At 51.8% G+C, this 18813-nt stretch overlaps 1 protein-coding gene across 5 annotated transcripts in view; it reads left to right on the top strand.

Moving 5' to 3' along the window:
• OGT (O-linked N-acetylglucosamine (GlcNAc) transferase) overlaps positions 1 to 18813 on the top strand; it is a 124710-nt gene that overhangs the window by 9748 nt on the left and 96149 nt on the right. For 4 of the 5 annotated variants that reach the window (XM_075323951.1, XM_075323950.1, XM_075323949.1 and 1 more), the window contains exon 3: positions 4710 to 4953. In XM_075323951.1, coding sequence (XP_075180066.1) covers positions 4710 to 4953 — 244 coding nt within the window. Of the gene's footprint in view, positions 1 to 4709; positions 4954 to 18813 lie in introns of those variants that run through there. The other variant, XM_075323953.1, reaches the window with a different exon arrangement.

The following is an 18813-nucleotide window of genomic DNA, read 5'->3' as shown; positions in this document are numbered from 1 at the left end:
TGACGTTACAAAATGCAGTGAGCGCCATCTGTACAAGACGTCCGGCTGCTTCAGGCACGGCACCGATCATGGCTGTCAGCAACCTACATGCTGCTGTTACTAGCAACATCAGCATTTAGATGGTGGACACAGGCAGACGGCTGCCTCCTTAAAGGGATTTTCCACACAATTTTACCTCCTTTTTATATGTCCTAACAATCAGTTTTCTTCCTTGACCTGCGCTGCTTCTGTGGGGGTCATATATTGTTCTATTGTCACGTAGGCTTTGCTACTTCCCATCTGGGAACCAGAATGAAGACAAAATGAGACGTCATTGATGGGGACAGGGCTACCTGTCAATGAGTGACCGCAGTCTGAGCACACTCTCAGATTAGGCTTCACTCCCCTGTGCTTCGATCCATCTGATGCTTTGAAGTTTCCAGCTTCTATAGCTGAAAAGCGCTTTGATATGCTTTCTAATAACAAGCAGCGTTTGTCAGCTGAAGGGACCGCACTCCAAAGCTTCAGCAGGATCCAAGTATATTATAACACTAATTGTTAGGACATATGAAAGGGGATCAAATATTAAAATCATCAGCACCCCAAGATCGTGATGGACTGCTCCTGCTGGTTGTGGTAATCTGAGGCCAAGTAATGGAGCCTGGGTCTGCAAGCTATGGTGGCCTGTTAGGATATTAGCAACACTTTAGTAGAACGCATATGATTATTCATTTCACTTCATGTTAGGTTGAGCTTGGTGAACCTGTCTGTTTTTTTTTTCTTTTTCCATAACCTATGCAACTGTTAATTCCTGTGTAACACCGAGCCTGCGTCTTTTCCTCCACATGATGGCTGATTTAATCAGCCATCACGTGCCTTTAACAGCCGCAGGTGGATCATTGTTTCTCCTGTGATCGCAGTGCTTTATGTAGCACAGGTGCTCAGATTATTGCAGCTGCAAGTCCTCCTAAGGGGAGACTAGTAAATACAGTAAAAAGTTCAAATAAACAACCAAAACCACAAGTTCACATCACCCCCTTTTTCCACATTGAAAATAACAGTTTATAAAAAATACATATTTGATATCGCTGCTTTCAGAAATGTCCGATCTGTAAATGGCATAATAAGAAGAAAAAGGAATCGGAGGCAATTTATCGGTAAAAGCTTCAACTCGGGGGCAAATAATGATCCATGGTGTGAAAATGTTTATTTTATACATCCTGCTTTTAGATTAATCTCATTATTTTTCACTTGACAATAATATTTGCATGTCATAGTATAAGATTTTAATTGATATTTTCTAGAAAGTAATGGGGAGAGTTATTAAAATAAATAAAATATGGCAACCACATCCTTCAGCAGGCTTCTGGCCGTCATGGTATATCCTCTGTACTGCGTGATCATGTTTGTTTGGGTGGGTGAAAAACCGCAGACCCCGAGGTTTGTTTTAATTCCTTGATGCTGCTGTCAGCAATTGATTACAATGTATAATTGGTATAATACAATTGGTACAATGTATAACACAGCGATCCAAACAATTGACGTACCACAGCTCAAACCGAAAAGGAAATCCCAGTGGCCTAGAATAGTAATAAATAGCACCAATTGATAAAAATGAAGTATTTTATTTCACCTACATGAGACAGATACATTAAAAAGAAAGTAAAGCTGGTGTCACACTAAGCGACAGCGACAACGACGTCGCTGTTACGTCACCATTTTCGGTGACGTAACAGCGACCTTGTAAGTCGCTGTTATGATCGCTGCTTAGCTGTCAAACACAGCAGAAGCAGCGATCATAACGTCGCTACATGTGCAGAGAGCAGGGAGCCGCGCTTAGCGCTGGCTCCTTGCTCTCCTAGGTACAGTACACATCGGGTTAATTAACCCGATGTGTGCTGCAGCTACATGTCACAGTGCAGAGAGCAAGGAGCCGCGCGCACTGCTTAGCGCTGGCTCCTTGCTCTCCTTGCTACAGTATACATCGGGTTAATTACCCGATGCATACTGCAGCCACATGTCACAGTGCAGGAGCCGGCACTGGCAGCAAGAGCGGAGGCTGGTAACCAGCGTAAACATCGGGTAACCAGGGAAAGGTCTTCCCTTGGTTACCCGATGTTTACGCTGGTTACAGCTCACCGCAGCTGCCAGTGCCGGCTCCTGATCGCTTCATTTCGTCGCTCTCTCGCTGTCACACACAGCGATGTGTGTGTCACAGCGGGAGAGTGACGACCAAAAAATGATGCTGGACATTCAACAACGACCGGCGACCTCACAGCAGGGGCCAGGTCGTTGCTGGATGTCACACACAGCGACAGCGACGGGACGTCGCTGCAACGTCACAGAAAATGGTGACGTAGCAGCGACGTCGTTGTCGTCGTCGTTATGTGTGACACCAGCTTTAGGCATCAGGAGCTCAGCAGAGGTTAATTGTCCAGAGAATAGTACGTAGGAAAATATGATTTGGCATAAGAAAAACAGATTTGATCCAAAAATTTCATATGAAAAATTGAGAACCAATTTGTGAATTAAATATTTGATGATGGAAATGGGGGAAAAAACGTTATAAGATGAAGCTATAAACAGCTATAGCAAAATGTCTATATATTGGAGTTTAATAATGAGGTGCTAATCTATGTGTAATAGACAATAAATATTTATAATCAAGTACAATATATATGAAAAAAAATAAAAATAGATGTAACCTAGAAAATGCTAGTACCACAGTAATCATGAAAGTCTAAATAGTACCGTATTTTTCGGACCATAAGACGCACCCTTGTTTTAGAGGAGAAATATAGTAAAATAAAATTTTAAGCAAAAAATGTGGTCATGACTCACTGTTATGGGGCGAGGATCTTCTGCTGACACTGTTATGGGGGTAATGTCCCTAAGTTCTCCGCTAAGGTACCCCATCCTGGTAATGATCCTCCTGCCTTGTATATGTACCCCATCCTGCTGTATGGCCCCCATCCTGCTGTATGGCCCCCATCCTGCTGTATGGCCCCCATCCTGCTGTATGGCCCCCACCCTGCTGTATGGCCCCCACCCTGCTGTATGGCCCCCACCCTGCTGTATGGCCCCCACCCTGCTGTATGGCCCCCACCCTGCTGTATGGCCCCCACCCTGCTGTATGGCCCCCACCCTGCTGTATGGCCCCCACCCTGCTGTATGGCCCCCACCCTGCTGTATGGCCCCCACCCTGCTGTATGGCCCCCACCCTGCTGTATGGCCCCCACCCTGCTGTATGGCCCCCACCCTGCTGTATGAAATGTATTCTGTATCACACACACAAAAAAAACCGTTTATACTCATCTTTCCTCGCTCCATGCAGCATTGCTTCTCCCCGTCTGTGGCGGCAGCAGCGCCGCTGGAGTGTGGAGCAGTCACCGGTCACTTCCCTGCAGCATCGCGATGTCCTCCTGTCTGTGCCGGTCAGCTGACCTGCGTGACTAGCGGCGCGCACAGCGATGACGTCATCGCTGTGCTCGTTGCTCTCTACACAGATCAGCTGACCGGCACAGACAGGAGGACATCGCAAAGCTGCAGGGGAACGGTGAGTATACCGATTCACTGCACCCCGCGCTGATGATGATGTGCGGGGAGCAGTGAATACAGCCGCACATTATCACTCCAGGCTGTAGTTGCCAGGGGTGATCACGGCCGGCTGTTTACTATGCGCGCACCCGCCCATCATATCGCCCACCTGTCAGCGCCGACTTCAGCGCTGAGAGATGATGGGTGTGATGATAAGCGTGCATGTGTAATGAGCGGACCCACGTGGTCACGGCAGGCGCTGCCACAGCCTGCTCGTGCCGCCGATGACCTGCTCCACCACAGCACCCTCATTCCCGGCCGCAGCCCTATAGTCAGACCATAAGACGCACCCCCCACTTTCCCCCAACATTTGGGGGGAAAAAAGTGCGTCTTAAAGTCCGAAAAGTACGGTATCATCTATAAAATCCCTCCATCCAGAAGACCTATGTTGATTGAGCCAATGCTATAGGGACAAACCTGAGGACCTAATGTGAGTGTTCTCCTGCACCCCTGCCATTCACCCCGACATGCGTTTCGCCTGTTTTTTCCTCGGGGAGTAACAGCTCAAACCTGCTGAACTCCTGTGCCCACTCTAAATCTGCACGCACCTAAAATCTGCTGTACATGTCTGACAGATGTTGGGACTGGGATAAAATCAGTTACTGCTTGTGAACTTTGCCTTTAAAATGTCTTCAGAACATTGGCCCTGCACCCTCAGAGCTCACTGAATGTTTTAGGGACTGCTTGGATTGGGTCTAAATCAAAAATTTGAGCTGAATTTCATAGTATCGTTACATTTCTTTACATCGCATAGTCAGTCCAGAAAATAATAAAGCTGTTTTAGGATTTCTTTCATTTGCCAGATTTTTATTTTTTTCCCCTGCAAATCCTTGCTGATAAACCCACACCAAATTCCCTATGGAAGTCCTATCTATAATTAAAAAAAAAAAAAAATTCCCTGCCCCTTCAGAGGCTTCTGCAGTGATGTCTTGTCCAGGAGACCACTGAAGGTAATCAGAGTTTGCAGTGGTCTCATGGGGCAAGACTCCATCATAGGTTTATACAGAACCTCACGGCACTCTCGTGGGAGCCTCTGAAGTGCTGAGGATGTAAGAATACAGGTCTTCTTTATACTAGAACGTGCTTTTGTATAATTTTATTGTAAGCATTTGCTTATTTTTTTATTTTTACAGGTCAGCACATTTTAGTACTTTGGCAATTAAGCAGAATCCATTACTTGCTGAAGCCTATTCCAACCTGGGAAATGTTTATAAAGAAAGAGGACAGCTGCAGGAGGCCATTGAGCACTACCGGCATGCACTGCGGCTGAAGCCGGACTTCATCGATGGATACATCAATCTCGCTGCTGCTCTTGTGGCAGCTGGTGACATGGAGGGTGCAGTGCAGGCCTATGTGTCAGCTCTTCAGTACAATCCTGTAAGTTACATACTAAGCACCAAATTACAGTAAAAGTGCATTTTTTTTAAGTTATAAAGTCCTGTGATTAAGACGAATTTAGCTTCTAAGATCTCTAACAAACAGCTTATGTTTCCAGGAAATGGTATAGCAAGCTAAATATTTCTACAGGTGAAATAAAGGGTAATCCATGAATTCCGCCCATGTTTGCCAAAGCAAGAATCACAGAAAGGGGCTTTGTGTGTCATCCATCTGCCGTAGTGCATATAGAAACTCGCTGTTGGATGAGACACTGGACTATCTTCCATAGTCAACTTCTTTATTTGGAAAGATTAAAATAGGTACTGCTTTTAAAGGGGTGGTTCACGTCTCTGCAATAGTGGCCACATCCCTGTAAAACTGATAGGGGAGTCTTTTTCTAAAACCTTGTTTAGCCAATTGTACCTCTGAGCTGCAATATTGCGGTCCGTTCATCTCCATGCAGTGATTCCTCACCCCACCCCCCCGTCTCCATGACCTCTGAGATCCCGTGATGTTGCGTCAACTTTCAGTTGATGTGACCTCACTGAGGCCGGACCCAGTCTTCCTGAGTGACTGGGATGTGGGTGGGGTTTCACTGCTCATCACTGCCCAGCGTCACTGTGCAGAATGTCGCACGCTCGCTCTCCTTCACTGCAGAGCGCAGCAAGCAGGAGCGATGCTGGACTGTGACGAGCGGTGAAACTTCACCCACATCCCAGTCACTCAGACTGCAACCCATTCCGGTGATGTCAGGTCAACTGGAAATTGACGTGATATTACCGGATCTCAGAGGTCACGGTGCCCAGGGGGTCACTGCATGGGGATGAGCAGACCGCAATAGTGCCGATCACAGGCAGAATTGGCTGAACAAGGTATTTAGAAAAAGCCTCCCCTATCAGTTTTACAGAGAGGTGGTCACTATTGCAGAGAAGTGAACCACCCCTTTAATCATAGAAAAAAAACAACCGATTGTGCACACACTGTATAAGCCCACCAGAGCGCCCACCCAGGGACACAGACTTCATGGGAGTTATATGCAGTGATGAGTTGTTGTTTTTTTTTTCTATCTATATACTGTGTGTGTGTGTGTGTCTTATATATATATATATATATATATATATATATATATATATATATATATATATATATATATATATATATATATATATATATATATATATAATAATTTCTTTCTCTATCGTTTCATTGGGGGACACAGGACCATGGGTTATGCTGCTGTCACTAGGAGGCTGACACTAAGTAAACATAAAAAGTTAGCTCCTCCCTAGCAGTATACACCCCGAGCCGGAGGCGGGCTCAGATCAGTTTTTAGCTTAGTGTCGTAGGAGGCTGATGTGGGCCGTCTCGGCCCCCCTCAGCCGTTTGTGTTTTTGCGCTTTTTTCTTTTATTTCGGCGCCGCTCATCGCTCTCATACCTGTCTTCTTTTTCTCTGCAGGTATTCTCTTCACTCATCCTCCACAGCCCCGTGGGTACCACTCCCCAGGGTCGCAGGGGCTTGAGATTTCGGGCCCTCTCCCCCGTCCATCCCCGTGGTTCCACTCCCGGGGTTGCGCGTGTGGGCAGGTTGTTGTGGGCACCCCTGATTCGCCCTGCGGTATCACCCCAAAGGGCGTACAGGGGAGTACAGCAGGGATGGGACCTCCGCAGCGCGTGTGCAATCGATGGGGCCCTGTCACGCTGCCTTCACCTGCTGGGGGGCTGCTTCCCCCATCATGATGTCCACTTCCCTGCCTCAGCACGCTCTCCCCCGAAGTCCTCAGTCTTCCTGGTTGAGGGCACTGCGCACAGGCAAGGGCAGGGGGCCCTGCCTGCACCGCATCCATCGCTGGTCCGGCGCCGCCTAGAACAGGTAGGACCGCTCCTCTCCTTCACTTTCCCCCGGCCCTCTCCAAAATTTAGGCCCCGGTCTCGGCCTAATCGCTCTGCGTCCTAGCCACGCCCCCGCTGCAGCGCTATTGGCCGCCGGTCGACTGGCCCAGTCTCCTCCCACCGCTCAGCCTCCTGGCTTATGGTGGGGGCTGTGGATCCTCCGGTTTTTCGCGCCGGAATGCTGCTCCTCCCCCAGCCTCCTCCAGCGTCCCCTCGCCATTTTAGCCTGTCTCTGGTCCCCTGAGGCTGCAGCGCGCCGGCGTTCTCACTCTCTGGCCAGCTCACTCCTGGACTCCCTCTTCTGGACTGGTGGGCAGCACGCAGGACCTGGGTAAGCTCTGCTCCTAAGGAGTAGCTCTCACTAGGTAGCGTTCTCTGAGTTTAGGGACGAGTTAACCCTCTCCTGTCTCCTTCCTAGCAGCCACCAGGGAGAGTACTTGTTTTCACCATGCCTAATGCTAAGTCCACCCGACCCAAGCAGGCCCCCTTTGCCTTATTTTTTGCATGCTCCTCCTGCAAGACCAAATTTTCCCAGGGCCAGGACGCCTCACTATGCTCCGTCTGTCCTACAGACGCGCAGCCTCCGCAGGACTCCGCGGCCGGCGCTTCTGATACCGCAGACGCCACAGTGCCAGATGCTACAGGGCCCTGCGTCCCGCCTCCCCCCCCCCCCCCCCCCCCCGACTGGCTAGAGTCCCTGTCCCAGTCCGTAGATTCCCTCTCTGAGGCTTCTCTGACCATCGCGCAAGCACTGCGCCTGCTGCCGTCGCTCGCCCAGATTCCCGCAGACCCGACGCAATCGCCACCGGAGCAGGTGAGCCCCGTCGCAGGGACCTCCTCTGCTGCTCAGAAGCGGACCCGCCAGGTCTCGTCTTCAGCCTCTTCCCAGGTTTCACCTTCATCCCCAGGTCCAGACCATCATTCCTCCAGGGAGTCTTCTGACCGCTCCGATGATGATTCCGATGCAGCACCCCTGCTGGAGCAGGCGGCTGATGTTCGGCGCATGGTGAATAGCCTGATAGAAGCAGTAAACCAGACCCTAAAGGTACAGGTGGACCCCGTCTCCTCCCAGAGCACCCAGGTCTCGTTTAAGCGGATGAGGCGGGCCCAGAGCGCATTCAGCGGACATCCAGAATTCGCTGAGTTACTGCGCAGCCACAGGCAACAGCCGGACAAGGTATTTACCAGCGGTAAGTCCATTGATTTGCATTATCCCTTTCCTGAGGGTCTTCGAAAGGATTGGGCAGGCTCCCCAATCGACCGCCTGTCTTCTCACACAGTCCTTCCACTCACTAACGGTACGTCTCTCAAGGACCCCACGGACCGTACTATTGACAGGTTGGCCCGTTCCGCCTTCGAGGCAGCGGGCACATCCCTCTCACCGGCCTTTGCCTCGGTTTGGGTTGCGAAGGCTCTGATGTCCTGGGCGGACACGCTACGCTGCAGTCTCCGCGCCATTCCTGCCAATCCGGACCTGGTCCTCATCGCCTCGCAGATTTCCCTCGCGGGTGAGTACCTGCTCAATGCAGCCCTGGCGTCTGCAAATTGCGCGGCCCAGGCCGCCAGCAACAATGTGGCCATCCGTTGAGCCCTCTGGCTCCGGTCCTGGAATGCGGATGCGGCCTCTAAGAAGTCACTAACTTCCCTGCCCTTCCTAGGGGAACGTCTTTTCGGAGATAAGCTGGACCAGTTGATCTCCGATGCAACGGGAGGAAAGAGTACATCTCTCCCCCAATTGCGCCCCAAGCGCTTCCAGAATCGGCGCCCCACCGCTCGTTTCCGGCCCTTTCGCAGCTTCAACTCCACTCCCTAGCCGCGAAGAAGCCGCTCTCCTCCGAGAGACAGGAGGACCCCGTCATTCAAGACCAATCCCGCCTGGCGTTCACGTCCCCGCCAGTCCACAAAATCCTCTTCCGGTTACCGCCGACGTTCCTCCAAGTGACTCGCGGTCGGCGCGCAACAGCGCCAGACTCGTGGGAGGGCGTCTGTCTCGTTTCCAGCATGTGTGGATCCCCCTGACTGCCGATGCCTGGGTCAGAGAGATCATCACATAAGGATAGAATTCGAGTCAAAGCCACCGAGACGTTTTTTCCTATCTCGCCCTCCTGAGTCTCCCGCGCGGGCTCGCGCGTTCTTTCACTCCATAGACTCCCTCCTCCGAGCCGGAGTCGTGGTTCCAGTCCCTCCCGCAGAACGTTTCAAGGGGTTCTATTCCAACCTTTTCGTGGTCCCCAAGAAGGACTGCTCTGTCCGCCCCGTCCTCGACCTAAAGCTTCTAAACAGGTCGGTGAGGCCTCGGCCGTTTCGAATGGAGTCACTCCGGTCCGTGATCGCGTCCATGGAGGTCGGCAAATTCCTGGCATCGCTGGATATTCAAGACGCCGATCTTCACGTCCCTATAGCCACCTCTCACCAACAGTTCCTCCGCTTTGCGATAGCGGAAGATCACTTCCAGTTCACGGCTCTTCCTTTCGGCCTCGCATCCGCCCCCAGGGTCTTTACGAAGATCATGGCGGCTGCCATGTCCGTCCTACATTCCAGGGGTGTTATGGTCATCCCGTACTTGGACGATATGTTGATAAAAGGTTCTTCTTTAGAGGACTGTTAGGGTGGCTGATCAATCGGAAGAAGTCCTCTCTGACCCCGGCCCGTCGGATCACCTTTTTAGGCATGGTATTCGATACCACCCAAGGGCGCGTTTTCCTCACACAGGAGAAGAGGTCCTCCCTGCAACGAGGCCTCCGCGCTCTCCGGCGTCAGCGCCAAGTTTCCATCAGGTTCGGCATGCGATTCCTCGGTCGTATGGTGGCGGCGATGGAAGCGGTACCCTTTGCACAGTTCCACCTCCGGCCCCTCCAGCTGGCCTTGCTGAAGAAGTGGGTCAGATCTCCCTTTTCTCTCGACCGCAGGTTTCATCTTTCGCCGGAGACCCGCCACTCCCCCCGTTGGTGGCTCAATCAACGCAACCTCGCGTCAGGAAGGTCTTTCCTCCCGCTCCACTGGAAGATAGTGACCACCGACGCCAGTCTTCAGGGCTGGGGGGCAGTGTTTCGGCATCACACAGCGCAAGGCCGATGGACACCGCGGGAGAGTTGTCTCCCGATCAACATTCTGGAGATAAGAGCCATCCGGCTAGCCTTGCAGCAGTTTCAGCACCTAGTACAGGGTTGCCCGGTCAGGATCCAGTCGGACAAAGTGACGGCGGTGGCGTACATCAACCACCAAGGCGGCACAAGAAGTGTCGGGGCGATGCGAGAAGTCAAGAAGATTTTGCACGGGGCCGAGTGTCATCACTCCCTGATCTCAGCGGTACACATCCCAGGCGTGGACAATTGGGCGGCGGACTTCCTCAGCAGGGAAGGCCTCGCCTCCGGAGAATGGTCCCTCAACCGGGAGGTCTCCAACCAGATCTGCGACAGATGGGGAGTTCCGGATGTGGACCTAATGGCCTCCCGGTTCAACTGTCAGGTTCCGCAATTTGTAGCGCGGTGCCGCGACCGCTTGGCTTTAGGAGTCGACGCCCTCACCCTGTCATGGAGCCAGTTCAGTCTCCCGTACATCTTCCCTCCGCTCCCTCTGATCCCGAGGGTCCTCAAGATGATCAAGGCAGAAGGAATACCAGTCATCCTAGTGGCCCCGGACTGGCCCAGGCGAGCATGGTTCGCGGAACTCACTCAGCTCCTCGCAGACGCTCCGTGGCGTCTTCCAGACCGTCCAGACCTCCTGCAGCAGGGACCTCTTTTCCATCAGAACTCACAGGTCCTAAATTTGACGGCCTGGCCATTGAATCCTGGGTTCTAGCTCAGGCTGTTTTTTCTTCAAGAGTGATACAGACAATGATTAGGGCCAGGAAGCCATCTTCATCAAGAATATACTACTGCACGTGGAAGGTCTTCTTCAGGTGGTGTGAAGAGCACAGTATTTCTTCTCCTCTCGCCTTCTCCCTTCCTTCCCTATTGGCATTCTTGCAGTCAGGCCTAGATGCGGGTCTCTCGCTCGCAACACTAAAGGGCCAGGTATCGGCGTTGTCAATCCTGTTTCAGAAGCCACTGGCCTCTCGTCCACAGGTTAAGACCTTCATCCAGGGAGTGGCCCACCTGGCCCCGCCGTATCGTCGGCCTCTAGAACCGTGGGACCTTAATCTAGTCCTAGGGTCGCTTCAGGGTCCCCCATTCGAGCCCTTGCGGGATTTTTCCCTTTCTCACCTGTCTTGGAAGGTGGTGTTCCTCGTTGCCATCACTTCTATTCGCAGGACGTCAGAGCTGGCAGCTCTCTTGTCGTGCTCCCTTTTTGATTTTTCACCAGGACAAAGCGGTTCTCCGGCCAGATCCCGCCTTTTTCCCAAAGGTGGTCTCCCTGTTCCATCTTAACGAAGAAATCGTTCTTCCGTCCTTCTGTCCTGGCCCCTCTCACAGCTTGGAGAGGTCCTTGCACACCCTGGACCTGGTGCGCGCCCTTAGAATTTATGTCTACAGAACCGCGCCGTTCCGTAAGTCGGATGGTCTGTTTGTCCTTCCTTCTGGTCCCAAGAGGGGTGAATCGGCATCCAAAGCCACAATTGCCAGATGGATCCGTTCCGCCATATCAGAGGCCTATCTGATTCGGGACAAGTCTCCGCCGCGGGGGGTAAGGGCGCACTCTACCCGTGCAGTGGGAGCCTCTTGGGCGATTAGGCATCAGGCGTCGGCCGACCAGGTCTGCAAGGCCGCCACCTGGTCTAGCCTGCATACCTTTACTAGGTTCTACCAGGTTCACACCCAAGCATCGGCAGATGCTAGTTTTGGGAGAAAGGTTTTGCAGGCAGCAGTTGCACACATGTAATAGGGTGACAGCATTCAATTATAGTACAAGCCCGCCGAGGGAGGTTGTTGTTTTCTTCCTATCTGCGGGCTTCGGTATTCCCACCCAGGGACTGCTTTTGGACGTCCCATGGTCTTGTGTCCCCCAATGAAACGATAGAGAAAGTAGGATTTTTGTGTACTCACCGTAAAATCTCTTTCTCTGAGTCTTTATTGGGGGACACAGCACCCACCCTGCTTGGTTTTTTGGTTTAATTGCATTTGCCTGCTATTTTCAGCGGTCTTATGTTCATAGACCTCTTGTTCGCACGGCTGCATTATTTTAGTTATAACTTGTTTTATGTATGGTGATTCTGGTACTCCTCCTACTGCTTGTGTACCAAACTGATCTGAGCCCGCCTCCGGCTCGGGGTGTATACTGCTAGGGAGGAGCTAACTTTTTATGTTTACTTAGTGTCAGCCTCCTAGTGACAGCAGCATAACCCATGGACCTGTGTCCCCCAATGAAGACTCAGAGAAAGAGATTTTACGGTGAGTACACAAAAATCCTACTATATATATATAATCTATATATCTATAGAGAGAGATATCTATAGAGAGAGATATCTATAGAGAGAGATATCTATAGAGAGAGATATCTATAGAGAGAGATATCTATAGAGAGAGATATCTATAGAGAGAGATATCTATAGAGAGAGATATCTATAGAGAGATATCTATAGAGAGATATCTATAGAGAGAGATATCTATAGAGAGAGATATCTATAGAGAGAGATATCTATAGAGAGAGATATCTATAGAGAGAGATATCTATAGAGAGAGATATCTATAGAGAGAGATATCTATAGAGAGAGATATCTATAGAGAGAGATATCTATAGAGAGAGATATCTATAGAGAGATATCTATAGAGAGAGATATCTATAGACAGAGATATCTATAGACAGAGATATCTAGAGAGATAGATGGATACCGTATTTTTCGGACTATAAGACGCACTTCTTTTTTTCCTCCAAATTTGGGAGGAAAGTGTGGGGAGCGTCTTATAGTCCAAATGTCAAGGCGGGGGGTACCTTCGGGGGAAGGAGCGGCTGTGGGGAGGGATCACAGGAGGCAGGGAGGGTCGCTGCTGCAGGAAGCCGGCGGCTGGAGAAACCAAGTGTACCCGCTGTTTAAATGAATATTCATTAGCTGCTCCCCACCCACCTCTCTCCGCTCTCTGCAGTCAGTGCCTAGAAGTGTGGGGAGATAAGGTATGCACACCAGTGACTATGTAAGGGGAATACATGAAATAGCAGAAACTGCTGTGTGAATACTGACTTGAAAAATCCAATAGCTATATGCAAGAGTGAAAATGTGAAAAATGGAATCTGCATTACTGCCATGAACATATGAAGCAAGAGAAATTTAGCTACTGAATTGATCAATGCAATAGAGCCCCAACACTACGCCAAAGTATTTCTCTACGTTGGGGTCCCTAGCTTGTGTGTGTCCTCTCATGCAGTTAAAAAACTTACCGTGTATGGGAAGCTGAGACCCAGGCTATTTATGCGTATGATATGGATTGGCAATAGGTGTGGTTGGGGAGGGTTCACAAACGAAAAAATACTAACAAATGAAGTGCCTAGAAGTGGGTGTGAGGAGCAGCAAATCAATACTTGTTTATTGTAAACAGCGGACACACGTGGGAGCTCCAGCCACCGGCTTCCTGCAGCGGCTGCGGAGACTGTGTGTCAGCTGTTTATTAGGCAGGAGCAGGGTGCCGCTGCAGTCATGTCTGGCCTGGAGGAAGTGCAGATCACTGCAGTGTCCGGGCCAGAGCACAGCACACCATCACAGCACAGCCTGCAGTCTCTGTGCTGAGTGCTCACATTACTTTCATTTTTCTTTGTCGCTCCTAATTGGGAGACCCAGACAATTGGGTGTATAGCTACTGCCTCCGGAGGCCACACAAAGCATTACACTTAAAAGTGTAAGGCCCCTCCCCTTCTGCCTATACACCCCCCGTGGGATCACGGGTTCCTCAGTTTTCAAGCTTTGTGTGAAGGAGGCTGACATCCACGCATAGCTCCACTGTTTAGTCAGCAGCAGCTGCTGACTATGTCGGATGGAAGAAAAGAGGGCCCATACTAGGGCCCCCAGCATGCTCCCTTCTCACCCCACTCTTTGTCGGCGGTGTTTGTTAAGGTTGAGGTACCCATTGCGGGTACGGAGGCTGGAGCCCACATGCTGCATCCTTCCCCATCCCCCTTAGGGCTCTGGGTGAAGTGGGATTTTACCGGTCTCCAGGCACTGAGGCCGAGCTCCATCCACAGCCCCTGGGATCTGCTGGACATGGAGCTGAGTATCGTCAGGGACATGGCCCTGCTACATTAAGGTACTCTGTGTCCCCGTGCAAATCGCGCACACACACACCAGCATTGCTGGGTGTGTTAGTGCGCCCGGGACAATAGCGCTGCGCGCGTGTGCCACACTATCTTCAGCTAGCTGAAGGAGTTAATGGTTTGGAAACGGTCGCGCCGGCCGCTGCTGTCAGTTTTAACTGCGGCGCGGCTGGGACTTGTGGTTCTCCGGGGACTTCCGCGCTCGCCGTGCATATTTGACGGCCGCGCTTACTACTACAGTCCCCGGCTTTTTCCGGCCTAGTTCGTTTCGTTCCCGCCCCCAGGCCTGCCAGTCAGAGTGGGGGCGGGACGCTGTGCAGAACGTCAGCGCCGAGGGCTGGAGTTTACTTTACATACTCCAGCCCTCACACTGAACACAGTGAGACGCTGGTTTCCCGCTCTTCGTCTGAGGCACGCCCACGGTCCGCCCCTCTTCACTGAACGCCGGCAGCCATTCCTGACGTGCTGTTTGAGCTGGAGAAGGGGAGACAAGTTATGGGAGACCCAGGCACGGGATTCTAGCGACCACACACCCGCTTTCAGCGGGCGGTAAGCGGCACCTCTGGTGCCTACCCCACTTGTGCTGCAGTGTTCATTTGTATTTTTATGCTATAATTGCACTGTACTGGCGCTGGTAATTCTTCACTATATACCCTCTTGGATTGCTCTGAGACAACAGCATGTCGTCCGCAAAAACCAAGGGTGCCAAGGCACAGGCTTTCTATGCTGCCTGTACCGCATGTGGGGCTACTCTACCGGCAGGTTCCACTGACCCCCATTGTGTGCAGTGCTCGGCCCCTGTGGCACTTGTTCGGCCGGGGCCTCTGCTAGAGGTGACCCAGGGAGAACCACCTGTGAATACTGTCCAAGTGACGGGGACAGAGTTTGCAGCTTTGCTGATAGATTATCTGTGACTATGACTAAAATCCTAGAAACTTTGCAGTCTAGACCAGTAACTCAGACCATGGGCACGGTTGAATCACTGTCCCCTGGTCCCCCTCAGTTGGAACAGCTCCGGTCTCCGGAGGTGTCCCATGCATTCCAGGGTGACGGCTCTGACACGGACGACAGTCCCAGACAGCCTAAGAGAGCTCGCTATGAGCGGCCCCCTACATCATATCACTGGTCAGGCTCTCAGCAGGAGGATTCTCTGTGTGATGAGCCGGAAATAGCTGATCAGGATTCTGATCCCGAGACCGCTCTCAATCTAGATACTCCTGATGGTGACGCCATAGTGAACAATCTGATCGCGTCCATCAATAAAATGTTGGATATTTCTCCCCCAGCTCCTCAAGTGGAGGAGTCAGCTTCACAGGAGAAATTCCATTTCAGATTTCCCAAGCGGAAATTAAGTACTTTTCTGGACCATTCTGTCTTTAGAGAGTCAGTCCAGAAACACCACGCTTATCCAGATAAGCGTTTCTCCAAACGGCTTAAGGATACACGTTATCCCTTTCCTCCTGATGTGGTCAAGAGCTGGACCCAGTGTCCCAAGGTGGATCCCCCTATCTCCAGGCTTGCGGCTAGATCCATAGTTGCAGTGGAGGATGGGGCTGCACTTAAAGATGCCACTGACAGACAGATGGAGCTCTGGTTGAAATCCATCTATGAGGCTATCGGCGCGTCGTTTGCTCCTGCATTCGCAGCCGTATGGGCACTCCAAGCTATTTCAGCTGGTCTTGCACAGATTGACACGGTCACACGTACATCTGTTCCGCAGGTGGCATCCTTAACCTCTCAAATGTCTGCATTTGCGTCTTACGCGATTAATGCTGTCCTGGACTCTACGAGCCGTACGGCAGTGGCATCTGCTAACTCCGTGGTTTTACGCAGAGCCTTGTGGTTAAGGGAATGGAAAGCAGATTCTGCTTCCAAAAAATGTTTAACCAGTTTGCCATTTTCTGGTGACCGGCTGTTTGGTGAGCGCTTGGATGAAATCATTAAACAGTCTAAGGGTAAGGATTCATCCTTACCTCAGCCCAGACAAAACAAACCCCAACAGAGGAGGGGACAGTCGGGGTTTCGGTCCTTTCGAGGTTCGGGCAGGTCCCAATTCTCCTCGTCCAAAAGGACTCAAAAGGATCAGAGGAGTTCAGATTCTTGGCGGGCTCAGTCACGCCCAAAAAAGACAGCCGGAGGACCCGCTACTAAGGCGGCTTCCTCATGACTTCCGGTCTCCTCCCTCCGCATCCTCGGTCGGTGGCAGGCTCTCCCGCTTTGGCGACATTTGGCTGCCACAGGTCCAAGACCGTTGGGTGCGAGACATTCTGTCTCACGGGTACAGGATAGAGTTCAGTTCTCGTCCTCCACCTCGATTCTTCAGAACGTCTCCGCCTCCCGACCGAGCCGATGCTCTCCTGCAGGCGGTGTGCACTCTAAAGGCGGAAGGAGTGGTGATCCCTGTTCCTCTTCAAGAGCAAGGTCACGGTTTTTACTCCAATTTGTTTGTGGTACCAAAAAAGGACGGGTCTTTCCGTCCCGTTCGGGACCTAATACTTCTCAACAACCACGTGAGAACCAGACGGTTCCGGATGGAATCCCTCCGATCCGTCATCGCCGCAATGTCTCAAGGAGATTTCCTAGCATCGATAGACATCAAGGATGCTTATCTCCACGTACCGATTGCTCCAGAGCATCAGCGTTTTCTACGCTTCGTTATAGGAGACGAACACCTTCAGTTCGTAGCCCTGCCTTTTGGTCTGGCGACAGCCCCACGGGTCTTCACCAAAGTCATGGCAGCTGTAGTTGCAGTCCTACACTCTCAGGGACACTCCGTGATCCCTTACTTACACGATCTGCTGGTCGAGGCGCCTTCTCAAGAGGCATGCCAACACAGCCTGAACGTGGCGCTGGAGACCCTCCAGGGTTTCGGGGGGATCATCAACTTTTCCAAGTCGAATCTAACCCCGACCCAGTCGATAACATATCTTGGCATGGAGTTTCATACCCTCTCAGCGGTAGTGAAGCTTCCGCTTGTCAAATAGCGTTCATTGCAGACAGGGGTGCAATCTCTCCTTCAAGGTCAGTCACACCCCTTGAGACGCCTCATGCACTTCCTAGGGAATATGGTGGCAGCAATAGAGGCAGTCCCTTTCGCGCAGTTTCATCTGCGTCCACTACAATGGGACATTCTCCGCCAATGGGACGGGAGGTCGAGGTCCCTCGACAGCAACGTCTCTCTCTCTCAGGCGGCCAAGGATTCTCTTCGATGGTGGCTGCTTCCCACCTCATTGTCGAAAGGGAAATCCTTCCTACCCCCCTCCTGGGCGGTAGTGACGACAGATGCGAATCTGTCAGGGTGGGGAGCAGTCTTTCTCCACCACAGGGATCAAGGTACGTGGACTCAGCAATAGTCCACTCTTCAGATCAACGTTCTGGAGATCAGAGCAGTGTATCTTGCTCTACAAGCCTTCCAGCAGTGGCTGGAAGGCAAGCAGATCCGTATTCAGTCGGACAACTCCACAGCGGTGGCATACATCAACCACCAAGGAGGAATTCGCAGTCGGCAAGCCTTCCAGGAAGTCCGGCGGATTCTGACGTGGGTGGAAGACACGGCTTCCACCATATCCGCAGTTCACATCCCAGGCGTGGATAACTGGGAAGCAGACTTCCTCAGTCGCCAGGGTATGGACGCAGGGGAATGGTCTCTTCACCCGGACGTGTTTCAAGAGATCTGTCGCCGCTGGGGGATGCCGGACGTCCACCTAATGGCGTCTCGGCACAACAACAAGGTCCCAGTTTTCATGGCACGGTCTCACGATCACCGAGCTCTGGCGGCAGACGCCTTAGTTCAAGATTGGTCGCAGTTCCGGCTTCCTTATGTGTTTCCACCTCTGGCTCTGTTGCCCAGAGTGCTGCGCAAGATCAGGTCCGACTGCCGCCGCGCCATCTTCGTCGCACCAGACTGGCCAAGGAGGTCGTGGTACCCGGATCTGTGGCACCTCGCGGTAGGCCAACCGTGGGCACTACCAGACCGACCAGACTTGCTGTCTCAAGGGCCATTTTTCCATCGGAATTCTGCGGCCCTGAACCTGACTGTGTGGCCATTGAGTCCTGGATCCTAGCGGGTTCAGGATTGTCTCAAGAGGTCATTGCCACCATGAGACAGGCCAGAAAACCTACCTCCACCAAGATATACCACAGGACGTGGAAAATATTCTTGTCTTGGTGCTCTGCTCAGGGAGTCTCTCCCTGGCCATTTAGTTTGCCTACTTTTCTTTCCTTCCTGCAATCCGGGTTGGAAAAAGGTTTGTCGCTCAGCTCCCTCAAGGGGCAAGTCTCAGCGCTATCTGTATTTTTTCAGAAGCGCCTAGGACGACTTCCTCAGGTACGCACGTTCCTGCAAGGGGTCTGTCATATCGTCCCTCCTTACAAGCGGCCGTTAGAGCCCTGGGATCGGAACAGGGTTCTAATTGTTCTTCAGAAGCCGCCTTTCGAGCCTATGAGGGATGTTTCCCTTTCTCGCCTTTCACAGAAAGTGGCCTTTCTAGTAGCGGTCACGTCTCTCCGGAGAGTGTCCGAGCTAGCAGCGCTGTCATGCAAATCTCCCTTCCTGGTGATTCACCAGGACAAGGTGGTTTTGCGACCTATTCCGGAGTTTCTCCCTAAGGTGGTATCCCCGTTTCATCTTAATCAGGATATCTCCTTGCCTTCCTTGTGCCCTCATCCAGTTCATCAATGTGAAAAGGATTTGCATTGTTGGATCTCGTGAGAGCGCTCAGGATCTACATTTCCCGCACGGCGCCCCTGCGCCGCTCGGATGCACTCTTTGTCCTTGTCGCTGGTCA

Source organism: Anomaloglossus baeobatrachus, chromosome 9 (genome assembly GCF_048569485.1).
Source record: "Anomaloglossus baeobatrachus isolate aAnoBae1 chromosome 9, aAnoBae1.hap1, whole genome shotgun sequence".
Lineage (NCBI taxonomy): Eukaryota > Metazoa > Chordata > Amphibia > Anura > Aromobatidae > Anomaloglossus > Anomaloglossus baeobatrachus.
This window is presented reverse-complemented; position numbering and strand designations above follow the sequence as displayed.